At 37.5% G+C, this 18,046-nt stretch overlaps 1 protein-coding gene across 3 annotated transcripts in view; it reads left to right on the forward strand.

The window, feature by feature from the left end:
* DIAPH2 (diaphanous related formin 2) overlaps positions 1-18,046 on the forward strand; it is a 797,042-nt gene that overhangs the window by 592,549 nt on the left and 186,447 nt on the right. For all 3 annotated transcript variants that reach the window (XM_074359371.1, XM_074359369.1, XM_074359370.1), the window contains one exon: positions 17,265-17,400. In XM_074359371.1, the coding sequence (XP_074215472.1) occupies positions 17,265-17,400 (136 nt within the window). The remainder of the gene's footprint in view (positions 1-17,264; positions 17,401-18,046) is intronic.

The following is an 18,046-nucleotide window of genomic DNA, read 5'->3' on the forward strand; positions in this document are numbered from 1 at the left end:
TCTACCTTAAAGTATGATATACCTATATCCTAATCCGCAGAACAGCCCTTTGTCATCATGGGGACAGGATTTCTTTTTTTTTAATCGAAGTCTAGTTGATTTACACTGTTGTGTTACTTTCTGGTGTACAGCATAGTGATTCAGTTATACATTTATATATATTCTTTCTCATATTCGTTTTCATTGTAGGTTATTACAAGATATTAAATGTGGTTCCCTGTGCTATACATTTCTTGGTTTTGACTTTCAGTAGAAATATCTCCTTAGTCTATTTCTTTGGATCTCCATCCTTCAATCTTAAATGTGAGCATTTAAGATTGAAGTGTCCTACTAAGTGTCCACCCTTTGTCCTACATAATTTTCCCTGAGCAGTTCATATTCTCAGTTGTGATCTTACTCTTCAGCTCTAGACTCAAGTTAATTGTCAGTAGGATGTCTTTAACTAGATTTCCCACAACTATCTCAAACTCAGCATATTCAGAATGGAATTCATTGTATCTTTTCCCAGTTTCCTCTCATATTCTCTGCTTTGGTTAATGATACAAATTGGTATCTTCTCCTCCCTCACCATTCACATCTATTCAATCCCAAGTTCATGCTGATTCTGCCTAATCACGTTCGCTTTTAACTGCCCTAGTTTTGGCATTTGTTGTCTCTCCCCTGCAGTAATCTGTTCAGTCATCCTGACTTCAGTCTTAGTACCCTCCAAACTATCTTTATACCACTGCCAGATATTTCTTTCCAACACCGAGGTCTCCCTGGGACACCCACCTTCTCATGCCCTCCCATAGGTGACAATAAAGTCTAAACCAGCATTTGGAAACCTTTGGCAGTCTAAGCAACCCCAACTACTATTCTTTTTCTCTGCTTGGAATGCAGTCATGTTCACAGTCTTCTTTCTACCTTGAAAGAAAGAAGATCATTTTGATCCTTCAAGACGCTATTCAATGGCTACTTTCTCCATTACATCTTTTCTAATCCCTCCTCATCCACTCCAGGGAGAATTGATTGCTCCCGCCTTGGTATGCTTGCATCACCTTGTTAATGTGGTGCTGTCACAATTGATGCTATGCAGACTTGCCTTCTCCTTATACTATGAGTTCCTCCAGAATGAATATAGCACACTGTCTTTGAATGTTTATCACACAGCAGAGCTGTGTGGCACATAGTCACCAGCAAATATTTATTAATTGGTAACCATTTTGGTAACTGGTAATCACGCTCCTCCTGGACTCGAAATCTAATAAGTGGTCTTTGTAGTAAATGCTTCACCGCCCTCTAGCTGGTCTCTCTCTTCCTCCTCCTCTCGCTGTGCTCTCTCAGCCAGTTTTTCAAAACCGTTTCATTATTTTCATGATTCCTTTGACTCATCATCAACATTGACTCAGTAAATATTTGACTAAAGCACTTAGACTTGTCTACATTCACCCCATCACTTGACGTGGTGAAATCTCAAAGTGAGCTGTATGTGCCACAGGTGCGTGACTCTTAAGTAGAGCTATCCAAAGGCACAGGAAGGACCTCATATTTACTCCAGTTTATTCGTACAATTTAGTATCCAGCCTCTCATTTGTCAGCATTACTTGGTGATTTACTATTCTGGTATGATTGACTATGACCTCGTAAATCTTAATTATTTATCCCTAGCCAGCTACTCCCTGCTTATATCTCTAGGATGGTTTTCTCTTTACGGTGAAAATCATTAGAGAAGGACTATCCTTCAAACATATACCTGATCTTTCTACCTTTTCTAAGTCTTGCCATCTTCAAAAACCTTTTGAAGGGAATAAAAACTTTCAACTTCTCTCTTTTGGGGAGTTGCTGCACTTTAAAAGAAGAAAAAAATGGTCCTAAGGTTTATAGGATAAAATTTTGTCATGTTAAATTTCTTAAGTAGATCATAGTGTTATATTTTACCTTTATAAGTACTCAAGCATAAACACAACATGCAGAAAGTAACACTGAGATTTCACTGTAGTAGAGGATCTGTGAGTCTAAGAGGCGTTATACAGAAATTCACATTGGAAGAAGTCAAATCTAGAATGTAAGGTTTGTTATTGCAAAGTTTTGTACAGGAAATAAAGTCCAGTGTGTCTGTAAACTCCCTAAATCCCTTAGTAAGTTATTTGTCCAACATGTCAAGCCTAATGGCAAAAATCCCTCTATACCAATAAATAAGGCAACTTGAGCAGAAGATTCATGATGAAGCCGGAAAACTCCTCTATAAATAATGGCATTGTATCCAGGGAGGAAGGAGGTAAAGGAGAGGGCAGTAGATCATTAGCATAGTAAGACAAGGATATTCCCATCAGTAAGTAAGCAGTGACATTTGGCCAAATCTAGGTCATGATCAAAGATATAATCACAAGTGAGATGGGTTTTTACATCGTGGAATGTAGCTGCGGTGCTCGTATACAGATGGAATGGCTGGCTTCCCAGAATGCAGCCACCACCATATAACAGTGTCCTTATTATTTCTAGTTTTGAAAAGAGGCTCCTAAAGCCGAATACCCTGGTTCCAACCTCTCTCCTATCCAAACCCAATTTTGAAGTGATGCACACGCTATAATACTGTTTCCAGATATTTTCACAGATCACCTCTTTCTGGCTCTAGCAACCCCAGATTCAAGATGTTGAATAACAAGCTCTTCACGTTATTTTTATGGTTTATAAACGAATGACTCAGACATACATACCTCTAGAGCCAAAATAACCTTAGAATGGAAACTGAGGAATTCCTTACGGGCTTATCTCATCACTCCGGCCCCTGTCATGTCTTCCAGACCCTTTTAGCAGCTAATTTAGCTATTCTCTCCAATCGGTTTTTAGAGAAAGCAAGTTCATAACTTGACTTGGTTCCACTGCTTTGCCATTCTTCCTGTAAAATTCTTTTTTAATTCTCAAGCAGAGTTTCCCTTCTTAGAATTCAAATGCAGGCCCTAGCATTCTGTTCTGGAAAGTGGGACAATATCTGATAAGCTTTGTCCTTTACATACATATCCACTTCGTGTCCATGGGTAGAGTTATATTCCTTACTCCGGTCTTCCCTGAGCTTATTTATCCATCCTTTGTTCAAGGGTTGGCATTTCCCAAACTTCCAGCACTTCCCTTACTCTCCATCAGATGTCTTCTCAGGTCTTTATATATCCCGTAAACCAAAGGGGATCCAGATTTGTGAGATCTTGGTTTGTATAATTCGGGAAGCAGCATTTAAGAAAAAAGGTATACAAATATTTTTCTTTTGTAAATTTTACAGAAACGTGGGCAAGTGAACACGTTGCCCGCACCCCTCCCCTACCCCGTGCAAGTAAGGGGTCCTGATGCTCTTGCTTCATTTCACTTCATGGTGCATCTTCCTCTGCCCTTAGAGTTATTCAGCCCACGGATTGAGCACAGCTCTTTAAGAAAGCCAAACCATCAAACGGGATAAACCCAAAGAAGAATGTTGTTATCACACGAGCTAAGCTAGTATTTATATTAAATTAATCATCATGGTCTTCATTAATTAAAGAATACTAATTACATGACACCTTTATATTAGATGCTCTGTGCGGCTTACAATTAAGAGTATTTGTCTGATATAATATCTATACCTGAAGCAAACTAAACCAACATAGCACGTGCCCTTTCAGAGACTGTTCAACTAAGCCAAGATAGAAGCAAATGGGTGCAAAGGAAATACATGGGTATCTGAGTGCATGTTAAATATTTAACAGATATATTAACATTATATGTGAAAAAGGATGAGTGTCTCTTGTAATGATGGTTAAGGAAGCAGTCCTTGTGGTCTCCAATTTAATCTGAGGGAAGAGAGGTTTAGAGATGTGCTCTCTCTCTTCTCCTTAATGAAAAGGACATTTCCCTTACCATCAATGTAGCCGAAGTGTCAGGTTCATGTCAGGACTGCTGTGACCTCTAGGGGCTGTCTTGCCACTCTTCCACGCCTCATCGGCTTTCCTTTTGTTGTTTCTGTTGCCTGGCTTCCACTCATTGTGGAGTGTTATATATGTTTCTCTGCATATGAAAATTACCCTGATTGTTTAGACATCAATAAAGGGAAAGGTGCTACCCCATAATTACCAGAAGGACATCTTGCCATCAGTATCCTGGAAGGTAGGATGACAACACATCAAACAATCACTTTCTACTTAGAAGAGCACAGAGCTCTGACTGGCAATCAAGATGGCTTTGTGTAAAACAAATTGAGCAAAACCATTTTAATTTACTTCTCTGAAAGAATTGGTGCCTTGTTAGTCCAAGAGTCAGAAATCTCTCTTTATTCACTAAGAATTGGATTCCCTCCCATGTGACATTTATTCTCAGTGATGATCGGAAAAAAAAAAAAAAAGGATCTAGACTCTAGAGTCTAGAATACTATTTCAACTGACAGTCTAGGAGATTGAGTAAAAGAGGACTGACACTCTAGTGCCTCTTTGCATGACCCTTCAGTGCCAGGAGGGCAAGAGCCTTGTCAATAATGCTTATCGCTGATCCCCCAGGGATGTGACAGTATATGGTACTTACTAAGTGAACGTTTCCTGCTTCTCAGAGAAGGTACATGTCACTAGGTGCAAATAAGGCTCCAGTTGTCTTCCTTGGCCTCTTCCTTTCCCTGTCTTTCCCATCACCCAAAGGACAGAAAAATTACCAATTACCAATGGCAGTATGTCCAGAGGAATTTCTAATACTTCATTAAGATGTATATTTTTATATGTGTATATATATGAAAATTTCATATATATACACATATATGAAAATTTCCTTGGTGTATATGTTCCCTCAGAAATAGGATCAAGTTCAGTAACGAATTGGTAAAATGTAAAATAATTAAGGGCATCAAGCAGGTGTCCTAGAGACAAGAACATGCACAAATTCACTAGAAAAAGATTTTTGATTCTTAGTGTAAGAGTACTAATCATTAATCAGCAGTATGCATTTTCTGAAGAGAAATCAGAAATATGTAGAGTCAAAGGAATTTTACCCCCATTGTTATCTTGATTGAAAGATAATGACATTTCCCTAAATATTTTGCAAATGCCTGTTTTCAGTTTTCCCTAAGGGCTATGTAGCATGTGCTTGAGATCTTTTCAGGGATACTACATCTTTGCAATTGGAGGATGGATTTGATTTTTGAAAAAAAAACCCAAAGTGATATGAAGCCTAGTTTTATGAATAAGATATATGATTGAACTGGGTAACAAAATCTCTGGTCAAAAAAAGTGTGAATCTGAAATAATGAGACTGATTTTATTTGATTCAGAGGTCAATTCTGAAAGAAAAGTTTCAATGACACAGTAACGGCCCTCACCAAAATAAGTTTATGGCTTCCCAAGGGGGCCATTTGAAGGGTGGGATTCACGGTTTCAACAGGTATATTGGAACCAATCTTACAAGTTTACAGTTGTACCTTAAAATGTTACAAAACAAATGCTGTGGTATGTTAAAGAGACTTAGAGCATGGAAAACTGGGAATATCCTTACTTTAGATGTCGGTTAACCAGTCTTTTAGGGTATTTTCCCCCAGTTTTGTTCTTTTTCTGTGGGGAGACATACATTTGAGGCTGGAGAAACCTATAATTTAAAAAATAATGTCCAACAAGTAGAGAAATCCCAGAGGAAAACCTAAACATATTAAATTTATAAAAAGAACTCTCTATGAGAGTTATTATTTTAGAAAATGATATTGAGTGGCTACATTGGTAATCCAAATGAATCTTTTTTTTTTTTTTTTTTTTTACATTTTATTTTAATGGCAATACTGGGGATTGAACCCAGGACCTCATACATGCTTAGCACGTGCTCTACCACTGAGCTGTACCCTCCCCGACAAATGAATCTCCTAAGGGCCTCTCTGACCCCATCCCTTCTCCCAGCATTCACCCTACAAACTAAGACATTCCCCTACATTGCATTTGAAGGTCAGCTTCACTTTTGTGGAACTCAAGCACTGCAGTGGTTCATGGAGATGCATTGTACCTCCATGAATAATTTTTGTAAGGAAGATACTGACCAGGTTTCTATTTCTCAGCAGCCAGTAGACAAGATCTGGGCTTAAGAAGCTAACAGCATTTGGTTAGACATAAGGAAGTACTTCCTTTTAGAAGTGATTAAGTATCAGCTCCAGTTCTGGGGGTGGTCATGGAAACCTATTCACCAGCACATGAGTAGAGCGTGCACTCCTTGAGGGCCCTTCCTGTTCTGAGTCTGTTTCTACTTGTCAAGGTAATTTGATATTCTTATCCAAATCTCCCAGGTGCTTTTCAGCCCACCCAAATTGGTCTCATCAAAACCTTATTGTAAGATGGTGACAGTAATAAGGCAGTAGACTTAGCTCTCAGAGCTGTAACGTACCATTTGTTTTACCTTCCCGCCGTCCCCCTCCCCAAGATGTTTTCCCATTAAAATATCTTATCAGTCACTTTCGAATTTCATTCTGTTCCTTTAGTTCAAAATAGAATTTTTTTTTTTAAGTTATAGATTAACTTCCTATGGGCGCTCAAAGCGCTTCGTAGATTTTAATCAAGCCGAGGTCCATGGAGGCATGTCGAACTCAATTGTTTTTCTTTCCCAGATGGAAAGAGGGATACTCCAACACCTTTGAAGAAAAATAGGTCTGCAGAAACCTGCAGCATTTGAAAACCTTTTCCATGCTACAGATTGTAGATTAACTTCTAGCTAATCAGAGTTCAGCGTTCTAATGGACTGTGATGGGAGAGAAAATTTTCCCTCCAACTTCACATCACATCTTTGCAGTTCTAAGGCAAATTTTATTTATTTTTTCTATTAATTTTTTTTTTAATGCAGGTACTGGGGATTGAACCTAGGACCTTGTGCATGCCAAGCACGTGCTCTACCACTGAGTTATACCCACCCTCCTATAAGACAAATTTTAAAAGAAGGCCTTGGGGATTACAGTCAGCCTTCATTATCAGTGCATGACCGCTTTGTAACCAACTGCAAGTTTAATATCCAAGGAGATTTGCACATAACAGTCTTTTTTTTTTCTTTATTTCCTTTTTAATAATTTACCTTTGAGATTCTCTTCACGACCAGGCTGGTGTGCAAAGATGTTTGTCTGTCAAACCTCCTGATATGTACAGCATGCGAAAGATGCATTAATTTTTTATTTGTTTCCTAAGGAGGCTGAACAGTAAGCTGGTTGTGCTGAATACCAGAAGGCTACTTTAGTGAACAGGTACTGAAATTCACTTAACTGGCTCCCTCTCCTGCAGCAGATCAGTTTCTTCTATGTCTCCCCTCTGCCAAAAGGGAGTCATTTACACAAATAAACTCTGGGAACTTTTCAAGTCTGAGCCTTCCACCCGAACCTGAGACAGTTTTGCCTTAAACCAAAAGATCACTGGAAAAGCTACGTGTTACTGATGTTTATGGATCATGCAAATATCTCATTCAAAACAAAGATCTCCTTTTCCAAATTAGAAAGCATCTTTTCTTTTAACCTTGGAGGTTCTGTGTAAATACTCATCGCTACACAGGTGAATTTCTCTGGAGAGTGTTGAGCTGTCAGTATGACCAATGTCGTGGATATTAGGCCTTAGAAACACCAAGCATTGGCATTTTTAAGAAAATAAATGTAGAGGTCAGTGGACCATAAGCTATAGATGATGAGGAAAGAAATCCACCATTTGAAGGTGGATGGTGCTTATTTCAATGCCACTAAGATTTTCTACAATAAAGAAATATGAGATGTGTAGGGAACTATGTGTAGAGCTGTTGTTGGTAATTTAATGTTTGGAGAATTCCCAGACTGAGAACTATTATTATGTAAATCAACTAGCTCCAGCTGCTAATGCTTAGACACACGTGAAGCGGATCTAAAGTTCAACTAGTTTTTGACCTTTTATGTTAGGAAGACTACAATAGGGAAGATGGAGCTAGGAAGTTCATCAGGGGGTGATTTTATGTAAGATGGTCAGGGAAGGTCCTCACTGATGAGGGGATGAGGGGGAGACATTTAATCAGAGACTTGGCGGTGCTGAGAGCAGAGAAAAGACAAAGGCTCTCGGAAGTTGGGGATGGAACAAAATGACCCAGGAGAAGTTAGGAGGAGGCCAGGTCACAAAAGGCTTTGTAGGCTGTTGGAAGGGCTTTTTTTTCCTTCAACCCTGAGTAGGAATATGGATTCTCTGGCAGACAGAAAGAAGGAAGAAGGAGGGAGGGGGAAAGAGATGAGGACAGAGCTTTAGGGGAAAGTGAAAATTAAGGGTGGGAGAGGGTAGTGGCATCAAGGAAAGAAAGAGAGAGAAAACAATCTGTTCTATCAGAAGGAAGGAAAGAATGTAGCATCTCAGGAATCTAAGAGGACAGCAAATATGTATTTTGTTTTATTTGGTTATTTAGACGATACATCTTGGATTTATACCATATTTACATAGGTTAATAACACGACTTCAGTCTCCATCTAACTACAGTATCAATACATTTGTTCAGTGTCTGTTACTCTAAGTACTCAAGCAAGCTAATCAAGGATTCAATTACCCCAGTGAGAAAGAAAGTTATACCTCTCGGTTACAATCACAGTTGATTGGTTGATGAAGTATTCATGAGATCTTGCATAAGAGGAATTTTATAGGTCACTTGTACCATAATAAGTGGAAATCTCTAGGAAAGAAAAAGTTTAGCAGTATTATAGCATGGCTAGAGCCTTCGGAGGTACTGATTCTCAGAGTATAGTTGCTGCAGCTGAAAATTCTTTGCCCTGAGCATTTGTCATGACTCCTTCAATCCAATATGCCCTTTAAACACAGGGAAACTAGAGAAAAGGAATATCTAAACTTGTTTGATGTTAATTAAAGTGTAAGATTTTTTCCTTTCTCTAATGGGAAGGCTTAATTTGTCCCAGTTACAACTGAAAAAATCTAATGAATCATTGCCATCATCTTATGTAGGTTTTTTTTTTCTCCAAGCATCTGGTTGTTCAATTCTTTGTTCAAAATGCTGAAAAACTCATCTCGGTTCACGCTGTGTCTTCCCATTTGTAACTTGGCATGATCATTCTCAAATGGGAGTGAGCAAGATCTTAAAGAGTAGATGAGTCCTGATTTACTATGAACTTTGGTATACTTTAAGATTTTCACCCACTCGTACTAACAAATAGGGACCTTGGCCCAACTTAACACGTCAGTCGTGATGACATATATTGAGATCTGTGTTTCCTAGCAACTCTTATCCCTGGTTACAGGCAAGTGCAGCAAATTGCAGAAATGTCTAACAGCTGGAATAATTCGAGCAAGGAGTGTGTTAGGTATCTAGCTATATGAAGCAGAGCAGAAGGGAAGGAAGAAAATTTGTGGGGGGTGGAGGGTGGGGAGGATGATGAAAAGGCATCATATGTAGAATTGGCTTTTTATTGTCATGCACAGCACGTCTGGGGGACAGGGAAAGGACATTCTCGCTATAACCCTAGTTCACTGGTCTGGACAACTTTCCATCTCTACCAGTTTTGCCTCCTGTTATGCCTGGAATTAAATGAGAATCCCACCAACAAGCAAAAACATTATACCATTTGTCTTATCTTCTAGTTGAAATCCTTCAGTAGATGGTTTTCCAGCAGGACTGGCACCCTCCTATGGATAAGATGGGGAGAGTTTAAGAAAGTTTAGCCAGGCCTGGGATAGAGGACTGAGTGTAGACTAATTCTCCTTTAAGCAGACCAAGTGAATGTTAGATTTGGAGAGAAATACTCACAAAAGACATAAAAGCAAACGTCTGTTTTCCAACTCAAGTGGCCTTAGATTATGTGCTTCATTTTCTCAGGGAGATGATAGAACTAACTCTGGATGTTAAAAAACAAACAGTAACCACCCCCCACCACCACCACCACCAAAATCCACTGCCTCCCACCAGGAAGCTCCATCCCTGTTTATGCCACAGTCTCATAAGTTGTGTTGAACCTTGAGTAAGACAATGTGTAAATTTCATTATTAGTCCACATAGCAAAATAGTCTATGATGTTTTTGTTTCTTAGATTTGTCAAAGAATTTTTCCCCCAAACTTACTTTTTTTCCTATCTCTCTATATTTTTTTTTTCTCCTGGCTCAAGAAGGCAAGTCCTGTCATCTGTTCAAAGTTTTGGGGTCTGAGAGTGTGTGTTTCATATCTTCATATTTTTATCTGATATTGGAAGATTTCCAGATCAGAAAGGATTCTTCCTTCTCCCCGCTGCACATGCACATATGTGCACATGCTCCTGGGTTGGGGGAAATGGAACACCAACCCTGAATTGCATGGGACATTGGTATTGCCCAACTGTGGAATTATATCATCATAATAACCACTTCATTCGTTGCCTACTTTTCCAAGTGCCAGGCACTGTGCTTACTGGCTTTATATGCAAATTCTCATTAAATCAGAAACCAACACTGTGAAGGACAGGTATTCTGTAGATCTGGAAAGCAGGCTTAGCACAGATAAGTGGCCCAAGGAGATAAAGCATAATGGTCGCTAGACAGCAAGGATTTAAACTGGATCTCTTAGCTCCTAAAGACCATCTTCTGCTCACAAGGGTATGCTGCTCTCTACTCAGAATGTACGGGTTATGAGTCTTGATTTCAGAGGAACAAAATAATTAGGCCTCTTTCCAATTATTTTTACTCTGGGTGTAAAATTACGGGTCAGGAATTTTTAGAAGTCTTGTCAACAAGGTGCATTAAAAAAACGAAGCCTTAGAATCCTCAAACCTACCTAGGAAAGATCGAAATTTACAGTATCCATGTCAGCAGTTTTTTTTTATTGAAATTTTAAGTGTTTTATGTTATTTTAAAAGAGGTGATTAAAATAAAACAGTTTCAAATTCTGAATTGGTGAGCGTGAAACAGAAAGAAGGTAAAAGGAAAAAAGCTCCAAAAGCACACTTTGAATTAAAGCTGAAAGAGCATCTGGTGCTAGGACAGTGCAAGATTAAAAAATGTGGAGAGAATTTCACCTCTTTTGTTGTGTTTTCATTAAAAAAAAAACCTCGGTGACATGTTTTAGTGTACAAAAGGATTCTCAGTATAATGCATACCAGGTTTCTTTATATTGTTGCCAAATGATTTGACTCAGGATCGTTTGTGAATCCTTCTGACATCCCTGATGAAGGAAGAAACACTAAGCAGCGTGATCACAGTCTGCCTCTGGCACCAGAGTTGCCAGTTTGTTCACCAGGACATTTCCAACACATTCTTTTAAGGTTATGTGACTCTTTTCTAATACAGCTTCTGAAACTGAAAGAAATCACAGTCTTGCCAAGTATTTTCATACAAGTACCCAGGATGACCCAGAACTCAAAAGGGAAAAGAATACATTTCTAGTGTTTTTTTTTTTTTTTATGAGTGCCAAGTGAGAGTGATATGTGTGGATTTTTTAAATTATCTTAGATGCCAATAATATGGTACAGTTAAAAATCATGTTCAGTATGCTTATGAGAGTAGACATTATCAAGATGTCAGATTTCTAGTCATAGGTCACATCCTCAAAACTTCCAAAAAAGAAGGAGGGGGTTGTGCAGAATAAACTGTTGAAACCACATGAGGTCACCTGTGCCTTAATGACCAAGTTCTTACTGTTCAAACTTGTAAATGTTTCTTTTACCCATAATAATCAGTGCCCCCATGTATACTGAACGTTTCTTCTGTACCAGGCCCTGTCGTCAGTGTTTCATAGAAACATTATTTCCCTAAATCTATTTAACAGCCAAGTGATTTGAGTGGTGGTATTTCCATCCTACAGATGTGGAAACTAAAGCTCGAAGAAATGAAATAACTAACTTGTTCAAGGTCACACAGCTTTTAGATGAGAAATGGGAGCTTGGATTTGAAACCGGGTTAATGTGACTCCAAGATGCATTTTTCTTCCTAATTGCTCCACTTCTTCATCCCGCAAATATACTACAGCTTTCAGTGAGATCACAGTGCATGCAGGGTGCTTCTGTAGTCAGCACTGGGATAAAAAGCCACTGAAGGCAATGGATGTAAGGAATGGTTTTTGGTGGGTGGTGGTTTTTGTTTTCAAATATCACGGGGTTGGAAGATAACTGGATTCGTGTAGACCGGACATGAAGGAGGCTGGCATCTGAGCCTGTTGGAATTTTCTAAACCAGTTTTATCTCTTTCTTAAAGCTTAATTGGAATATTTGAGAGGTCTGAGCATTTACATGAGCTTTTTCTTTTTTCTTTCTTTTTTTTTCTTTTTTGCATATGACATTTTTAGTCCATAGGTCTCATTTGTTAATTATGCACAACAGGGGAAATGAGATTTCTAATTTATTCATATTTTTCAGCCAGGCAATAGAGACTTAAAATTAGTGAGAGATTTAAAATTAGGTTGGTGAATATATTTTGCACTAAATCCTAGAGACATTTTTTGTTTTATTTTTCTCCTTTCATGCTTTTTACTGACTCTTGAAAAACAGATATGCCAGTTAAAACTGAGACTTTTTTTCTGTAAACATTTCTTATCTTATATGAGGTTACTACCAAAATACTTTCTCAGTTAGCAGCCTTTTAACAGAACACAGTTCTGTACATTGACAGAATCTAATCAGTTGGCATCCCCAACCCTAAGAAATAATGATTGATGCTTACTTGAGAATCATGTTGAAGTACACGAGTCAGCAAATATTTAGTGAGACTCAGCAAATATACAGCGTTGTTAATCACAGTCAATTATTTAAGGGTTTTTTTTTTTTAATTCTTAGCTTAAATTTTCTCCTGTTGCTTTTCTTCTTTTAATTATTTGGGTTTTGTTTCATTGGAATTAGGGTGGAAAGAATGTATCCCATCCCGCAAAAGAGTTCTCTCCCCATCAACTGTCACATTTTTAGGAGAGTTAAGCAAAGTCTTGAAATTTCTTATCTTTTGCTCGTGTAAAACTAAAGAATGTTGACATGAAACCATAGTTAAGATTTCCTCTTCTCTCTTTAAATTGATTTCTTAAGTAGAGAGAATTAAAGAGGCACACGTTTCCCATCGCAAATTTCCTAAAGCCAGAGCCGAAGAGTCAAAACACCAAGAGCAATCAGGTCTTCTTTTTAGCATGAGGCCGCTTCATGAAGACGGGAGCAATGATGTAAGAACGAGAACCTTACTCCGCAGGCTGTGTTGCTTGAACAATATTTAACTTTGTAGAGTAGATGCTTTCACTCATTTTAATTAATGCCAAACTCCAGAAATCATTTTCCTCTTCTCTTTTGATCTCTTTAGGATTACACATGCCATTTCAAATTGTGAGATTGTTTTGACATTAAATTTATTCCTGAAACGTTTAAGATGTAAACTGATGGACCTATGATCTGATCTGTTTCATCGTTTACAGATCTACATTCATGGTGTTTTAGTAGTGCTGGTTGCAAGCCTCCCTTTCATATAGAAAGTTAACCTACTCACAGATGCCAGATTTCTCTACTAGTGATTCTGTGATATTAGTTATTGACTTCTTTCCTTCTACCCAAATTGTGTTAGTTTAGATTTTTATATACACATTGTTTTGAGTTTTACTCTATTTCCAAAAATTAAAATGGAATGAAATGTGGAGAATGCTACAGAAATAGTATGATTCAAGTCCATGAACCGCATAAATGCCTATTGGTGATAATATCAACATTTCTGTTCTCAAATTATAGTTTGGATTTGGGCTTTTTTGGGTGTTTTTATAATTATTCTACTGTCTTCATTAGATAAGCTTGGTCTATGAAAGGATGCATATAAAAAAATCAAGAGTCTCTTGGGAATAGAATTGCCAGATTTATCGAGTAAAAATATTGGATGCCCAGTTAAATTTGAATTTCAGATAAATCATGAATAATGTTTTTATTATCAATGTGTCCCAAATATTACATGATATTTAGCATATGTATATCACAAGTATTTTATAGATAATCAATAATTTTTATTTCCATGTGTCCCAAATATTACATCAAATTTTTTAGTTTAAGTATATGCCAACTATGGTTTGGGATATACTTATACTAAAAAAACTTATTCATGGTTTATGTAAAATTCAGATTTAACTGAGTGTCCTATTTTTTATCCGGCAACTCTACTTAGAAGGAATCATGGTAATCTAAGTAAACATACGAGGTTCTGGTACTTAAGTAGCTGTGTAACCTTGGGCATCTCACTTAATTAACCTACCTGAACCTAAATTTTAGCATCTGTAAAGTAAGAACAAATAATAGTTACTTTGCAGATTTTCTATAAATTTTGAGTCTTTGATAAAGATTTGAAGTTATGTACTTAAAACACCTGGCACATAATAAATTTCCATTAAAGAGTAGCTGTTATAAGAATAAAGAAGAAATACAAATGAAGTTACCAGTTTTTCCCATCTTCATAATAAATGACAGCACTCAACAACTAAATAGTCCAACAGATTGCTAATGGAAGAGTCCACCCGGATGTTGGTAACTGTTTCCCAGATCAGCGATTTGACCCTGTCATAAAATTTACACAAGCATTAATCTCCATTCTGTCTCTGCTTCTCACTTCCTCTTGTGTTACTTACCAGAGATCATACAACTTGTTAGTATCAGAACCTGAATATATGTTGCTTTTTCTTGTTGTCTTTTTTTCCTAAGTTACAATTTTATTTCAATCCCGCCTTTTCCAAACATCTATTTTTAAAATTTTTATTAATTTTTATTGAGTTATAATTTATATATCATAAAATTGACCATTTTGAAGTATGCAAGTCAGTGTTTTTTGTATATTCACAAGGTTGTTCAACCATCACCACTATATAATCCCAGAACATTTTCATCATGCCCAAAAAGACACCCCTTTCTCATGAACAGTTACTCCCCATTCCCCCTGCTTCCTTCCCCTGGCAACCACTAATCTACTTTCTGTCTCTATGGATTTGCCTATTCCACACATTACGTATGATACCATATGTGACCTTTTGTGTCTGACTTCTTTTACTTAGCATCATATTTTAAGGTTCATCCATGTTGCAGCATATATCAGAACTTTATTCTTTTTATGGTTGAATAATATTCCATTGTATGGATACATACCACATTTTGTTTATTGTTTTATCAATTGATGGACATTTGGGTCTTTTCCACTTATTGGCTATTAAGAATAATGCTGCGAATGAACATTCTTGTGCAAGTTTTTGTATGAACATGTGTTTTCTTTTCTCTAGGACATATATCTAGGAGTGGAATTGCTGGATCATATTGTAATTCTGTTTAGCATTTTGATGAACTGCCAGCCAGCTTTCCAAAATGACTCACTCTTTTACATTCACACCAGCAATGCAAAGCATTCCAATTTCTTCACATCTTCACTTATTATGATCGGTTTCATTGCTTTCTTATTATAACCATCCTAGTGTGTATGAAGTGGTACCTCACTGTGGTTTTGATTTGCAGTTCCCTAGTGATTAATAATATCAAACATCTTTTCATGTACTTACTGGCTGTCTATCTTCTTTGCAGAAATAGCTATTCAAATCCTTTGTTTATTTTTAATTGGATTATTTGTCTTTTCAATGTTGAGTTGTGAGAGTTTTTATCTATTCTCATCAGATGTAAGATTTCCAAATATTTTCTCCCATTCTGTGCCTTATCACATCACTTTCTTGACAATGTCCTTTGATGGATCAAAGGTTTTAGTTTTGATGAAGTCTTATTTATCAGTTTTTTCTTTGGCTGCTTGTGCTTTTGGTGTCATATCCACATTGTCTTTTCTTCCTTGAAGAATAAAACATACGCCGAACTGTGAGAGGAGAGACAGAGTTCTGTTCCCAGCTTCGCAATTACATTAATGTGTGACCTTAGGCAAGTCTGTAACCTTGTTCAGAATTCGGTTTCTACATCCTTGAAAAGAAGTTGGATTCAGCAGAGCAGGCACTTTGTAATTTTTGGTGAATAAATTAATCTCTATGCAACCCCCTAGATTAGTGGTTCTCAACCTGGATAACATTTGGCAATCCCTGGAGACATTTTTGGTTGTCATAACCGGGGAGGGATGCTTGTACTGGCATCTAGTGACTAGAGGTCTGGGATGCTGCTAAACATCTTACAGTGCACAGGGTGCTCCCACAGCAAAGAGTAGGCTCGTGCAAAATGACAATAGTGCTGAAGTTGAGAAACCCTGATCTAAAATGATGATTCCATTATTCCAGTTTATTTTAAGTGATAGTCTGAGTTTGTCTGCAGGAGCCAGATCGTCTTGTGCTCTAAGCCTGATGCTAGAGGTACCAGCGTGACAGTGGCAGGAGAAGGGGGAGGTACCAATAATTCTTGCAAGCCAGGAGATTTTTTGAAAGTGCTTTCAGGGCTTTTTAAAACTAGTATATCTTTTAACAGGAAGAAAAAATATATTGAATATATTCTTATTATTGAGTCCTTGTCTTTAGGATTTCTGGAACAAAATAGTTTCTATGAAATAGTTGGTACCTGCTATGAAGTATGTCTAATAAATCATAATAGGAAAAAAACCCAGAACAGCTTGATGGAAGGAACTTGCAGTTGGTATGTCTCTGTATTAATGATTTCTCTGAAGTCAAAAATACTGCTAGTTCAGCTGATCAGTTTACTTCAACTTTCTCCCATACTGTCTACTGGAATGGCCTCATTTCCTTGAGTTGCACGGGTAATCTAGCCAAAATAAAACAGACAGTAGCTTGAAATATGTTTCAGCATTTCTAAAGATCTGGGTATATAAAAAGCGATGAAACTTGCAAGTGTTTCTTTCCTACAGTAACATGGCTGATTGTCTCATGCCATTAGATGTAATCGTGACCGCCGCCACCACAGCCACCACCTCCACCACAATCGTCATAGACTAAGTGTTCTAAGCACTTTATAAGTGCATCTCATTTTTCTTCACAAAAATCTTATCAGATAGTTTTCAAAAAACATTTTTCAGACGAGGGGAAAATGTAACATAAAGTGGTAAAATACTTTCTAAGCTATATTTCCATATTAAACCATTTCTTGTGGATTAAAACTATTTCCTATTTCAACAACAGAGAAAGTATGTTTATTGTGAAATCTGCAAACAGTCATGTTTCTAATTTTCTGGCACCCTACGTAATGGCAATTAAAGCCTGAGCTATATATAATTTTTTTCAAGAAGAAGTATCTTAGATTTATTAGTTTCTCTCAAAAATTAGGATTATGCACACACCTTGCAGCTGCTGTCATACTTCTCCACCTCTGAGCACATGCACGTGGGTATATATAAATTTTACAATTGCACAACTCCAATATGTACATAATGGAAGAATTAATTGTTTCACTTTGTTTACATGTACAGGAAGCAGTGAAAGAAAACAACAAGAGAAAAGAAATGGAAGAAAAGACTAGGAGGGCAAAACTTGCAAAAGAGAAAGCAGAACAAGAAAAGTTGGAACGCCAGAAGAAGAAGAAACAACTCATCGATATAAACAAAGGTATGAAGTACTTCCATTTTTCAAAATAATTGTACTTCATTAATTTTGAATTACAAAGTGAATAATTACGTTTTATGCTAAGGTCTTACCCTGAAAGCTATGGGAAACCTGTGAGCATTTATAAATGGGAAAGTGATACGCTTTGATAGGTTTCTTAGAAAGGTCATTTTGACAGAAGCATAGAGGATGGATTGAAAAGGGAAGGGCCTGAGACAACAGAGGTTATGAAGTTAGTATCACAATCCTGACAAGAGATGATGGTGGCCTGAACTAATGCAGTGGTAGTGAGGTTACAGAAGTCACCAGGCAGAGGTATACTGGAATTCTACAGGTTGTGGATATATAGAGACAGATTTATTTTAAGGAATTGGCTTTTGTGATTATAGAAGCTGGCAAGTTTAAAATCTGCAAGGTAGGATGGCAGGCTGGAGGCCCAGGGAAGAGCGAGTGTTGCAGTTCAAGGTCAAAGGCAGTCTGCTGGTAGAATTCTCTCTTGCTCAGGGGAGATCAGATTTCTTTAGGCTTTCAGCTGATTAGATGAAGCCCACCTCCATTATGGAGAGCGATCTGCTTTACTCAAAATCCACTGATTTAAATGTTAAATGTTCATCTCATTCAAAATCACCCCCAGAGAAACATCCAGAGT

The sequence above is a fragment of the Camelus bactrianus genome, chromosome X (genome assembly GCF_048773025.1).
Source record: "Camelus bactrianus isolate YW-2024 breed Bactrian camel chromosome X, ASM4877302v1, whole genome shotgun sequence".
Classification (NCBI taxonomy): Eukaryota; Metazoa; Chordata; class Mammalia; order Artiodactyla; family Camelidae; genus Camelus; species Camelus bactrianus.